The sequence below is a fragment of the Trichoderma ghanense genome (assembly GCF_004382785.1).
Source record: "Trichoderma ghanense strain CCMA-1212 chromosome Unknown scaffold_29, whole genome shotgun sequence".
Lineage (NCBI taxonomy): Eukaryota > Fungi > Ascomycota > Sordariomycetes > Hypocreales > Hypocreaceae > Trichoderma > Trichoderma ghanense.
This window is the reverse complement of record NW_027395692.1, coordinates 1-12,511: the sequence shown is the minus strand read 5'-3', so window position 1 is coordinate 12,511 and position 12,511 is coordinate 1. Positions and strand designations below refer to the sequence as shown.

The following is a 12,511-nucleotide window of genomic DNA, read 5'->3' as shown; positions in this document are numbered from 1 at the left end:
ATGGTACACATGAACATGAACATGATGTGACGGTGTTGAAGCCGTCCTTGGCCGAGGGCGAGACTCCGTCAATTGCTTGGTGCAACAGCGTCCATCCACTGCGCGTGTCAGCTTCCACTTGCCAAGTAGTTTTGTCCACACTGCGCAAGGAGAACAAATGGATATTCGCGAACTGCTTCTGGCATGAAATTCTCAACAAAATGTTTATCTCGACTCGGGAAGAGTATCGACTCCAGACATGATCGGCACCTCCATGCGTGGTGGGGATGGAGGGGCAGTTACTCCGGACTAAGCGTCCAGCTATGATGCAAGTTGAGCCGAGGAAGAGGCTTCTAGTATTCTCCTCCAACTTCCCGTATGCTCCAGAACCTGTCATGGCCATCGACAACTAAGCATCTAATAACGATGCTGGGTCATTCTCACCGCGGTCTGCACGCTCTGTCGTGCACGAGGCGCGTAGTTGGCGCGCAACTCCGCAGTCCTCTATCACAACAAGCCGTTCGACGCAAGTCGGGGCCGTACGGCTACACCCAGGCCAAGGCTCTCGTCTTCTCCCAGAACGGAGAGCCTTCCGAGGTGCTAAGGTGAGCATTGCTCCCCCCTCCCTTCTGTGGCAGGATTTTCTTTCCAAAGCTGACAGACGACTGGTCAAGGCTACACACACATTCCATTTCTCCCTCGCTCCCCAAGCGATCCGTCTTGCTGCGGGCTCTCGCCGCTCCCATCAACCCTGCCGACATCAACACCATCCAGGGGACCTACGGCTCCCAGCCGAGCTTCACCTCCCTCATAGGCACGTCCAGCCCGTCGGCCATTCCCGGAAATGAAGGCGTCTTCGAGGTCGTTGCAACGGGCGATCCGTCGTTGCCTGTCCACAAGGGAGATTGGGTCATACCGGCCGTTGCCCAGTTCGGCACGTGGAGGACACACGCTGTGGCGGATGTCGACGAGGTCCTGAAAATCAACAAGGAGGGGCTGCGGGCGACTCAGGCGGCGACCATTTCCGTCAACCCCAGCACGGCGTATCGCATCCTGAGGGCGTACGGCCCCAGCGCTGGAATCAGCAGCGGGCTGGGGATGCGGCCGCTGGAGGTGGGCAGTGGCGAGTGGTTCATCCAGAACGGGGCAAACTCGGGCGTCGGCAGGGCCGCCATACAGCTCGGCAGGCTCTGGGGGCTGCGGAGCATCAACGTCATCCGGGAGCGGGACTCGGACGAAGAGACGGAGTCTCTGAGGGCAGAGCTGACTGGTTTGGGTGCCGATGTAGTCGTCACGGAAAAGCAGTTCCTGTCGCGGGAGTGGAAGGACCAGCTGGCGGAAATCACAAACAAGGGCCGCGACCACATTGGGTTGGGCCTCAACTGCGTCGGCGGCAAGTCTGCCACGGCCGTCGCTCGCTCGCTCAGCGAGAGCGGGACGATGGTCTCGTACGGCGGCATGGCCAGGCAGCCCATTGCCCTTCCCGTCGGCCTGCTCATCTTCAAGGACATCCGCGTGGTCGGTTTCTGGCTGTCGCGGTGGAACCAGCAGGATGCCGCCGGGCGCAAGCACATGATCGATTACATCGTGGACCTCATTCGCGAAGGCAAGCTCCGGGATGTGCCCCTGCGCGAAGTCGCGTGGAACTGGGATACTGATGCTTCCACCTTGGCGCGAGAAGTACAGGATGGACTTCGGGGGTTCAAGGGTGGTAAGGGCATATTCGTGTTTGGCGACACCTGAATTTGCCCAGTCTGAAGGACAACCGTGGAGAGCAAAGGCTCTTGAGTCGGATTCGAGGTGCGTTCAACACGGCATCTACCTGATATTATGGCAGCCAATGTGTCGTCCTCGCCGTCTCCGCCCCTAATTGGGCCAAAGCAGCTTTGTATAGGTATGTGATGAGACAGGGAGGAGAACCAACCTCATGTGGCCACCAGCGGGCCCGGCAGGAAGACCCTACTTGTGCCCAGGAGGACTATGGGGGGATCACGCCAAGTTTATAGGGAAAGAATTGTCGAATTGCGTGTCACGGGATTATCAACATGGAATCGGCCACCGCTGCGAGACGACTTCATCAAACGAAAGCTGCAGTTTGACATGTAATGATTGACTCGGGTGTTGCAGTACTAAAGCACGTCCCGGCCGTCGTGGCAGGTGAAGACATGTACGATCAACTCTGCAGGAATCACGAGATGGGCGATGCGAACGTCATGGTTTCAACGAGCTTGAATACACACTCTCTACTACTCTCCGTATCCCACCTAAGCCCTAAGAGCCTGCGCCCACTCGTGCAGTTTGTCAATAACAACAGGCGCAAACGCCGTTAGAGTATCTTCGATGATCCTCTCAAAGTAAAGAATTGCCTCTTCTTCTCCCATCTCGAGATGAAACCTCTCCCTCACTTTCAACACAGCCTTGTCCGGTTCCAGCCTTATATCTGGAATGTTGGCGTGAACCATGAGGCTGAATAAGTTAAGAATGAGATTGGACGATTTCCGCAGCGCAGTGTAAGCCAAGAAGCAATACTGCTTGAATTGACGGTAGTGCTCTGATTGCACTCCGCCCATGCAGTCCACCATTTCCTTAGAAAGCTTCATGACAGGAGCAAATGGCTTGGGGTCGCGGCCAAGGATGTAACCAAAATCAGCATGGAAGAAGTGTCCATCTGGAGCCAACAAGAGGTTGTCAAGATGCCGGTCGCCCACTCCAAGAATGTAGGTGATCACGCAATATCCCGCGCATGATTTGACATAGGTATCTAGTGCCTCTTGGCGAACGCCAAGCGGCTGTCTGTCGTCCGGGTTATGGTGTTTCAGGTAGGCCAACGCCGGGTTATTCTTGTACTTGCTCACGATGCTTGATAAGCTTTGCGACTGGACGAACTGAGACGCACCCGCCGTCGTACTCGTTGCCAGGATCTTATAGGGGGTCAGCTTCAGGTCCAGATTTTCCTTCTGGAGAAGTTCGTCCATCAGGGTGATGATTTGAATAACCAGCTGATCCTGTCTCAAATCGTCGCCGAGTTTGAAAATAATCGGATACTGGCCGCCCGTCGTGGTCTTGAATGTGCACTTGATTGGATTCAGCGACGACTTGAACACCGTGACTTGATCCGGTATGACGCTGGTAATCTTGATAGAGGGATCAAGGGGCATCGCCAGTGGTGGATCGATAACAGTGAGCTCGTTCTTCGGATCTCCGAGAAATGCCTTGACTCTATCGGTCTTCTTGGCGATTGGTTCGCTCGATAACTTGATGTCATTTGCGATCCTTGATAGTATAGCAAGGAGCTCCGCCTGCCTGAGGAGCGTTTTTCGCGATTCGTTGCCATCCGGCTGCTTCACGAGCTCCGTCATGAACTCATACGCGACTTTGCGATAGATTTCGCGATTGCGTTCATCCTGCTCCGGGCTATAGTCGTCGCATTCGACCATGAGATACCAATGAAAATAGTTGCCTAGCATGAAATTCGCCGCCGCACGCTGAATCAGGAATTGTGCCAGTGGTGAATCTTGAATGTTTTCCACGCCGGTGTCAGCCGACATGTGCTCATACTTCAAAGCCTGTACGAGTTGAAGCAAGTAGAGTAGTAACTCATTGTCGTCGGCCTTTCGTAACCGGTCGACAGCATACGACCGAACAGTCGGGTTATCAAACGACGGCCCTAGCATCCCAAGGGCGTCATCGACGTCAATCTCTGTCCAACGTCCAAGGACCTGGACGGCTTGCTTCATCTCGTTTTGATCGTTCCAGTTGACCGACTTGACGAACTTGGCCAAGCCTCTCTTGTCTTTGGTTAGGTGGTATCTGAACTTCCAAACGAGATCTGCCTCTTCGGGAGTAAGGATATGGGTTGGTGGGTATGACATGATGACGTTTAACTCATCGCGGACTTTTGCGTTGGGTTTGAGATCCCGATCGAGGATACCGTGTCGATGGGAACTTCGGAAGAGGCGCCTGTGTTTAGCTTCGGCCGGGTTGTCTCTCTGCCCTACTTCAGGATCGTATATCATCACAAGCCGTGAGCCAAAGTCCGCCGAGCTCTCGCCAATTGCCTTGATCCCGGGACCAAACTGAACCTCGGGTCGCCTCTGCGCCGCAATCTGCGAGGCGGAAAGTGGTTGAAGTGATGATATCGGAGGAGGGTCGTACTCGTGATCGGCGAAGACAACAGGAAAGTCGAAACGCGGCAACTCCACGTTAAGCACGCACACGTATGGGTCCAGTGTGTCTCCGCGAGAATGATCAAGGACGCCACGTGCCACGCCCTCGTCGTTACCGTTTGCGGTGGCATCTTGCTGGCGCATCTTGGTTGACATCTTGGCGGCATGTAATCCCTTCTTCTCAAATCCCCTGAACACCATCTGGTCAAGCCAATCTACTCGAGGTATCTCGCCCATCTCGTGCTTTTTGAACAAGCTCTCCATCCTTTCCAACTCCTCTGTGTAACTAGCCAGCTGTGGTGCCCCTTTGCCGTTTATTTTGACAACCGCAGGCGTTGTCGTATCATCGGTCCCATCCGCGTGCTTATACTTGTGGATGTAACATTTTTGACGACCCCTAATAACCTGATTATCATCGCCAAACAAGGCGAGGGTGGTTCCTCCAAACGGCGTCGCATGGCAGATATCGTTTTCGCCCTCGGCCGGTGAAAGATCCCATATTGTGATGGCCAAGCGGGAGTTGGCTGGGATCGACTTGTACGAAATAGGGAGCCGCAGCCATTCGTTCCACCTGAAGGATTGGAAAGGTTAGGTCAGCCGATGCAATTTGCCAGCCCTATCCGCGGAGAGATGCGTAGATACCTTCTCTCTTGCCGAGGGGGTTTATAAGACGTCTGAATCGGCACAGTCAGGGCCTTGGAGCCGGCCCATACTTGAATCGTGACATAGAGCTCGGAGGAGGAACTATATACTCGAGCATTAGAGCGCCATCCTCTCTTATCGTTGTCCCTTGAACCGCGCCATACCTCGTATTTGAGCCTATATGACGGAGTTGAGGCTTATCGAGGAGCGTCGAATATTTGGTGGGAGGGACGTCTCCGTCGATGCCTATTCTGCAGGCAGCGCGATTAGCGACCGCACATTAAAATGGGGGCCCGAGGACTTGACTTACATTCGAATGCTGACCGGGCTTTCGACATCTCGAGACGCTGCAAAGGAAAATGGGTCTATACGGCCATAGTCGGCCATGGTGTCTCATGCCTCGTCGTTCGCTGCAGTGACATCCCGGATGATGTCAAACAAGCGCAGTCCTAGGCTGTCCACATGTTAAGCAAGGTACCTTGCGGGATGGACAGTCGTTCACATGCACTAATGCAAGCTGCTAGTACAGTCATCCTGTGTTATAGTGATGTGGGCCGTCAACCCCGGTTATATCGCTATATGTGGGGGCATTCTTATAAGCATCTATCAGACTTGCCAGCACTTCTTCTCTGCAAACTGTTAGTGGGTGTATCTTGATCACATGTCATCGTGCCAGATCGTGCCTGGGCGGGTAATTGTGGGACGCGCCACGGCTCTTGGGTACCTCGTGCATAGATTTGCCTTTACAGCTCCTGCATGCTCTCTGCCAGGAGGTCGCCAGCTTCATCTCGGTATGTACTTCTTCCTCCGGAATTAGACGCGTCCTACTAGTACAGTAGGTAGGCATATACTGTCGTGGGACATCGTCGATACCTCCTCAAAGACTTGGATCTTCATAGCAGAGAGATGCTGACATGCTAGCATTACCCCAGGTGATTCTTGCCTGCGCTTCACGACGTTCGAATTCTGCCAATGTGTCACTACACCGCGTTATAACATACACGATTGCCATTCGTCCCCCCGCAGGCATCCAAAATGGCATCAATCGTCTTCCAGCTTCCAGATGAGACAATTCTGGCTCCTCTCCTCCGTCAATTCCCCGGCAGAGCCTCTCAGATACGCGCACTTGCCGCCTTACTTCACGTATGCCTCGCTTCGGCTCCAGCTCCAGCAATCCATTACTGACGCCCTGTCGAGCAATAGACGGATGCCGCGCCCTCCCGGAACCTTGTTATACACGGCTCAGAAGCAACGGGAAAGTCCAGCATCACGAGGCAGCTACTCGAACGGCTGTCAGAAAACAACGAAACATCGAACGGCCAGGCTGCTGGTCTCGTCCACGCTACAGTCGACGTTGCTCGATGTATATCTGCACGCCATCTATTCGAGAGCGTCATTGCCGCGGTGACCGATGCACTGAGGGCATGGAACGGCTCTGGAGATGGCGACGTTTTGTCCCAACGGTGTGAGACGTTGGCGCAGCTTGCTGCATCCCTGAACTCCGTATTCGACGAACCTCAGTTAAAGAATGGATTGACAAACTTTGTCTTGGTGTTGGATGGGATGGACAGGCAAAGAGACGCTCCGCCGACACTGATGCCAGCATTGGCGAGGCTGTGCGAAACTGTGAGCAATATGGACCGCGTTTTACTCCCCCCCCAGAATTGAGTCAAGTGAGCAACTGCTAACGGTAAGTTGGGTAGATTCCGTGCCTCACTTGTGTCTACATCGTCACCACACCGCCAGCTGGGTTTCTTCGAGCTTGTCCATCTTCACATCTTTATTTCCCGCCCTATACAAAGTCTGAGTTGATTCAGATACTATCACTAGATCCCCCGCCCCCTATTCCGACAAGAGATTCAGAAACGGAAAAGGAAACGCAGGATAAAGCCGCAGATCCAGTCGAAGTGGCCAATCTGTGGACCAAATTCTCCGCAGCGGTTTATGATTCTCTCACCCAAGCTGCCGGGCGGTCGCTGCCTGCTTTCCGGAACAGCTGCTACACTCTGTGGCCCCGTTTTGTAGCGCCTATTGTTGCGGGAACTTACACTCCTCAGCAGTTCTCTAAGCTTCTCATCGCCGCGAGGCCTTCTTTCCAGGACGAGGGGTTACTCAATCCGAAGCTTGTCTCGCCTCGTGCTTCTTCAGGTTCCGAGACAAGCATCGACAAGAGTCGGCAGTCTGTCGCCGGATGCTTTTCATCGTCATCAACATCGACTGCTCTGACTTCACATCATTCGCATCCTCTGACAGGGTTAACTGGCTTGCTACCGACTACCGCTAAAATGCTCCTGCTCTCATCATATCTTGCATCTCACAACACTGTACGGCACGACTTGGGCCTCTTCTCTACTTCCTACAATGGTCGCAAACGTCGACGTCCTGGCCCCAGCTCGAATCGAGCCAACAATCGCAACAAGCAGCGTAAGATCCCCCGTAAACTGCTCGGGGCGCATGCATTTGTCCTGGAACGCCTATTAGCGATCTTCGAGGCTGTAAGAACGGAATGGGCCGACTCACCAGGCCCCTTATCCGGACTCGATGGTGACATTGGCATGGCTCTGGCCACCTTGTCAAGTCTCAAACTTCTCATCCGGATTGGAACAGGAGACATAATGGATAGGTCTGGTAAATGGAGGATCAACGTCGGTTGGGAAATCATGCGCGGAATAAGCAGGAGTATAGGAGTAAGTTTCGAGGAGTGGCTTGTGGAGTAAGGAGAGCAGCGTGCCAGCTCATTTCTGCCTACGAATTATTGTGGCTCGCAATTTGTCAAATATTCCCCCCCAATAACAACGTATGCATACTTCATAGGCCATGCCTCGGTCAGGAGAGGTACAGAATTGCCCTCTTGCCCATTAAGATTGATGTCCTTCGTCTTCCTCGATTCAAACCGCTCATGCTCTAGGCCTCAGTAGCCAGTCGTAATTCATCTTGAAGTCGGCAAGAGTAAAACTCTCTGGCAGCAGGAGGTAGCGACTGCAAGCTTTTCGCAATCCGAGCAACGGCTTGTCTCCCTTTCTCGTACACTTCGAGGTCCTTGTTACCGTAGACATCTCGTCCAGAAGAGTAATGTTCTTTCTGCCCCGGGTCGCGAAAGAAAACGTTGACTGCAATGCTCATGTCGCTTACTGGAGCCGCGGTATGTAACCACAGAGCTGGTAGTAGCAAGACGTCCCCCGGATGGAGCACAGCCTCCTGCGGATGGGTCGCATGGAGCGAAGCTGGAGACGTCTCCAGTGCTCGGAAGACGTTTACGCTTGAGCTAGAAGCACCGGGCGCAAAAGAAAGATGCTTCACGTCACTGGGGGGGAATAGAATCATTCTCCGAATCCCAGCCACCTGCGCATAAACATTGGCCATAACCTGTAGACGGATTTTGACGTACGATCAGTTTGAGAACGCGCGACAACCATCCAAAAGAAGGCTGGAGAAGTAACCGGTCGACAACTTACATCGTAGTGCAGCCACATGTTTACACGTCCAGACAACCTCAGCACAGAGCTGAATAGGTGGTCTTTTATGTAGGCCATCTCGGGGGGAAGCACAAAGTCTTGTGCCAGATTAGGAAAATCTTCTTCTAGCCTGGCCGGTAGTTCAGTTGGGTTATCTCGAGACAAAGCTCGTAGATAAACCCTGGACCCAGACTGCAGTTTGCTCATGATGCTCCCGAAAGAGTCTGTCACATATTTGAAGTTTTTGCTGTTGAAGTCCAATGCCCCTGAGTCTTCGTAGGATTCATGAATTACAAACTGCTACCGTCAGCATGGCGATTGCCGTCCAGATGTAACCTGGAAACACGGTTGAACCGACCTTTTCATTCGCGCCAATTTGGCTCACCAGGTATTCAGGAGACCATTTGCGTTGGCATTCTCCTATGTTGCAACCCTTGAGGATGACAGGCTTCCCTTCACAAACAATTGCACGGAATTGCTCGGCGGACTCGAGTTGAATAGTGGGCACATGGGTCAGGGATACCGTCCGACTCTGTTGACCCAGGTTGTTTGAGTCACCTGAGTCTGCAGTTGCCGAGGCCGCCACAAATTTCCGACTTCCAAGAAGATTAACGGTTGACTCAGAAGAGTTGTTGAGTCGTGATGCGGAGTAACTAGAGTCCAGGATAGAGTCAGGCAGCCGTATCCTGTAAACACCCGTCTCCCAAAATGTCCCCATCGAGAAGCATGTTGCTCCTCCGCCTAGCACCAGGAGGTAATCGCCGTCTTGTACGATTGAGCACCCGATCATGAAAGGCATACACTCGCCATTGCTCGGGGTTGAAAAATTTTCCACCTCGAATCCTTCGGCAGACGGCGCGATAGTGGTGACAGTTTGTCCGTGTAAGCATGCGTCCGCTCCCATGCCGCCACATATCATCACGTGGGGTCCCAAGTGAACGACTTGAGCACCAAACGAAGAGATGAGCCGGCTGTCAGAGTGACTGGTGGTCATGGAGCGAAACGTGATAGTCGGCTGGTGCAATCAGTAAGCAAAGAACAACGCTGACTATCGCACAGTGAGGACGGTACAGGTCGCTCAGTATAGGGGGGCGGAGGGCGAATGGTGCTGAAACATACCTGAGCGTCGTCGACATTTATCCGCCACATATACTGTTTAGTAGCGATGCATCCATTCTTCGAGATTCCTCCTGCTAAGATGCCACAATAATCACCTGTGATTCTCCAGGCAGGGGTCGAGTTACAAACAAATGATCCAAAGCAGCTCTCGGGAGCGGCCCCCGCCACCTGGCATGTTTGCCAGCAAGCCCTTTGTGGGTTGAAAAGAAAGACATCATCCGAGAGCTGCGATGAGCTTTTCTTCCCCCCAAAGACGAGGAGAAGGGATGAGTTGCCCAGACGAAGAGCTGAGTGCCGAAATAACGGAACGGGCAATTTCGGCATCATGCGCCATCTCGGATTGGCGCCTTTTTCGAAGAGCCAACAGTCCGACAGGACACTGGAGGGAGACGTACGGCCACCTACTAGCATGACCCCATATTCTCCCAGGTCTGTCAATGTGAAACACATCCGAGCAGATGGTCCAGCAGACGGCAGTTGCGGCGGCGTTTGATGTCGACTATCAAGTGAGAAGATGTCATACGTCGGCTCTCTGCTGTCACGACTCATTCCCAGTAGATTGAGAGCGTATCGTTTTCCAAATGCATCGGTTAGGATCATGCTATTGCCGAATCGTCGCCGGCTGCTATCCTTCGCGATGCTACCACTCATCTCGGCCCGCAGGCCTACGAACTTCTTCGGCGACTCGCTGGAGATTGGTTCGGCTGTCTGTGGGAGCGAGCCATCACTGGAGGCAGTAGACGCATGAAGGATGAAATAGTGGCGTGCAAAGAGTATGAACTCTTCCCACTCGTCGAAGGGTTCGACGTCATCAAGAGCCATGCGCTCCTTGTCGCTCACAAACTGCTCACTCGACCATGTCTGCCACAAATCCTTTATATCAACACGAGGCCATCCGCGCTCTTGAAACCGATTCACTTGGCTCTCAAGCGTTGGATACTGTTCAACGGAACGTAGAGGAGTGTTGAGCTTGACGAAATGACTGAGCATCTGCTGAGCAAAGGGATGGGCCTTTCCATACGGAAGTATCTGTTCCAAGAGGCAAAAGTCATTTTCTATGCGGGAATTAGCAACTGAACATCCTCCCGTCTTGCAATTGTTGTGTAACGGTATGTACAGGACAAAGATGGGATCAGAGGCATGTTGTTGCAGTTCAAGGCACTGGGACATACCTCGGCCAACAGTGCTTCCCCATTCGATAAGAGAGTCGGCAGAATAGGTGTCCATGTAAGTTATCGAAACTTCAGCCACGAAAAGAATGGCACACTCAGGCAGGCTCACGACCGATTCTAACAAGGTGCGTAGCCTGTCAAGCTGCCGAAGATCACACCCAAGCTGGCAATACTTGGTGCTGCGTAAGAGCAGGCCATCTTTGCCTTCGTCACCTAGTGTGTAGTCGTCTCCAAGAAGCTTGCGCAGCTCAGGAGTCTGTAGAACAACAGCCCGTTTCTTGCGCATAAGGTCCGGATAGTCTACATCAACAAAGAGGACATCGTTTGAAGCCAGGTGGCGAGCATGGCACTGCCAAGGCAGGACATCACTTGAGATCATATGAGCCTTCATAACCGGAAAATGGGTAATGCCGCAGCACGTCAACACTTACCTGCCGCAACCAAGATTGATCACCACTTTTTTCCCTGCTGTCTCCTTGGAAAGGAAGCGCTGTACTATGACATCGATTGCCCTCAGACGTAGCCAATAGCCTCTGTTGATGAGAGGCGCCCTCCTTTGGAACTTTGGGACAAAATAACGGAAGAAGGGAGTTTCATTTGAATGATACAGACGTTCAACACTGCGTTTGGAGGCAATGCTGCTGTTGTTTGTCTATTTGGAGATCAGCACCAGGCTCACCAACACACTGCGGAAGTCATGATGAACAACATCGCTGCAAAATAGGTATCATATTTTAACAGGAGCCTAACAATTCATAAGTACACATACCCCCATCACCATATCGTCCAGGGTCTGCGACCCCAGACACCCTTCTGGCTTGACCATCTTGATCAGATATGCACAAAGTGTGACATACGAGGTGCAACCTGGAAGATGCCCTACATGCAGCAGGGTGAAGAGAATCGTATCTCGATGAACAGGGGTTTCTTGTATTTCATTCGTTTTTTTTTTCTCCCGCCCCCAGGTTTGTGGCGGTGCTCTATTTACCCTTTAGAGGTTAGGGCGACGGGAGCGATAATCACTTTATGAGCAGCTTGAAGAATCGGGCTATTTCCGCTAGTGCAATCTGCTGACTAGCCGACGCATTGATCAAGTTAAAGAGCGACTGCGAGTCAACGAGATGCTTTGCGACGGTAGTATCTGGTTGGCAGAAGGTCCTGATACGCATGTTGCGCGCATTCAGCTTCATCTCGTTCAACAGAAGCGCGATCTCGGTAGTATTACCCTGTCGGCGTCCGTAGAAGCTGAAGTCGTTGATATGAAGACTGACAAGATCCAGCTGTGTCTCCAGGTCATATCTGAAGCCGATCACTTTGTGATGGCCTTTCTGGTGCCACTCATCAGATACCTTTTTCAGGTTGTCTGGGGAGAGGTGGCCCTTGTCGAGCTCTTCGCTGATGTATAGATTGAGAGCTGTCGTAAGGTTGAACTCAAGCTCACAGTACAAGAGGCTTTGCTCCCTGGGATCCAGCGAAACTGCGGCATGTGTGACCCCCGGTCTTTTCGCCGCTGGTTGAATACGTCGGCCCTGGTGAAGCCCAGACTGGTCATAATGAGTTTCAAGCCTTTTTCCTAGGGCCTGTTTGTTCGAATTACTTACCACGTCCTTCGCAATCTTCCGGATGCCATCCAGGATGCCCGTCTTCCTCTGCGGCATTTGTTTATTCTTGTTCGGGTCGGTTTGCTCTGTACACTCAAGCCAACCATTCTGTCCAATCATGGTTTTCTCGCCCTTCTTTTCCGTTGGAAAATCATCACCTCGGAAATACAAGGCGAGAGGAGAAAACAGGTAGTTCTCATCACCCTTCCACGACCTTGTGATGGGGGATGTTGTTGGCAGAGACTGCCTGAGTGCGTTATAATAGCCATCGACAGACGACATTATAGAACTCGCCAAGTGGTTGAGATGAGCTGCAGGGCTGTTTAGTGTGAGCTCCCTTCCTCAGTGACATGCTAAATAGAGTAGCCTACTAGAAC

The 12,511-nt window shown here is 52.6% G+C and overlaps 5 protein-coding genes across 5 annotated transcripts; 2 read left to right on the top strand and 3 right to left on the bottom strand.

The window, feature by feature from the left end:
• Positions 1 to 405: 405 nt before the first annotated feature.
• On the top strand, positions 406 to 1,722 carry CCMA1212_010662 (putative trans-2-enoyl-CoA reductase 2; the record flags this gene model as incomplete). The annotated part of the gene is made up of 2 exons (XM_073707698.1): positions 406 to 584; positions 654 to 1,722. The coding sequence occupies 2 exons, from the start codon at positions 406 to 408 to the stop codon at positions 1,720 to 1,722; spliced, it is 1,248 nt and encodes a 415-aa protein (XP_073553795.1).
• A 521-nt stretch (positions 1,723 to 2,243) lies between these two features.
• CCMA1212_010661 (uncharacterized protein) lies at positions 2,244 to 5,174 on the bottom strand (the record flags this gene model as incomplete). Its single annotated transcript, XM_073707697.1, has 4 exons — positions 2,244 to 4,716; positions 4,788 to 4,889; positions 4,952 to 5,038; positions 5,098 to 5,174. 4 exons carry the CDS (start codon positions 5,172 to 5,174, stop codon positions 2,244 to 2,246), a joined length of 2,739 nt encoding a protein of 912 aa, XP_073553792.1.
• Positions 5,175 to 5,822: 648 nt separating this feature from the next.
• CCMA1212_010660 (Origin recognition complex subunit 5) lies at positions 5,823 to 7,504 on the top strand (the record flags this gene model as incomplete). Its single annotated transcript, XM_073707696.1, has 3 exons — positions 5,823 to 5,930; positions 5,991 to 6,413; positions 6,491 to 7,504. The coding sequence occupies 3 exons, from the start codon at positions 5,823 to 5,825 to the stop codon at positions 7,502 to 7,504; spliced, it is 1,545 nt and encodes a 514-aa protein (XP_073553793.1).
• Positions 7,505 to 7,691: 187 nt separating this feature from the next.
• CCMA1212_010659 (tRNA wybutosine-synthesizing protein 4) lies at positions 7,692 to 11,308 on the bottom strand (the record flags this gene model as incomplete). The annotated part of the gene is made up of 7 exons (XM_073707695.1): positions 7,692 to 8,153; positions 8,243 to 8,542; positions 8,601 to 9,257; positions 9,362 to 10,416; positions 10,534 to 10,901; positions 10,965 to 11,185; positions 11,303 to 11,308. 7 exons carry the CDS (start codon positions 11,306 to 11,308, stop codon positions 7,692 to 7,694), a joined length of 3,069 nt encoding a protein of 1,022 aa, XP_073553771.1.
• Positions 11,309 to 11,552: 244 nt separating this feature from the next.
• CCMA1212_010658 (uncharacterized protein) lies at positions 11,553 to 12,484 on the bottom strand (the record flags this gene model as incomplete). The annotated part of the gene is made up of 2 exons (XM_073707694.1): positions 12,135 to 12,484; positions 11,553 to 12,077 (listed from the first exon to the last, which is right to left on the bottom strand). Exons 1-2 carry the CDS (start codon positions 12,414 to 12,416, stop codon positions 11,553 to 11,555), a joined length of 807 nt encoding a protein of 268 aa, XP_073553770.1. The 5' UTR covers positions 12,417 to 12,484.
• Positions 12,485 to 12,511: the final 27 nt, after the last annotated feature.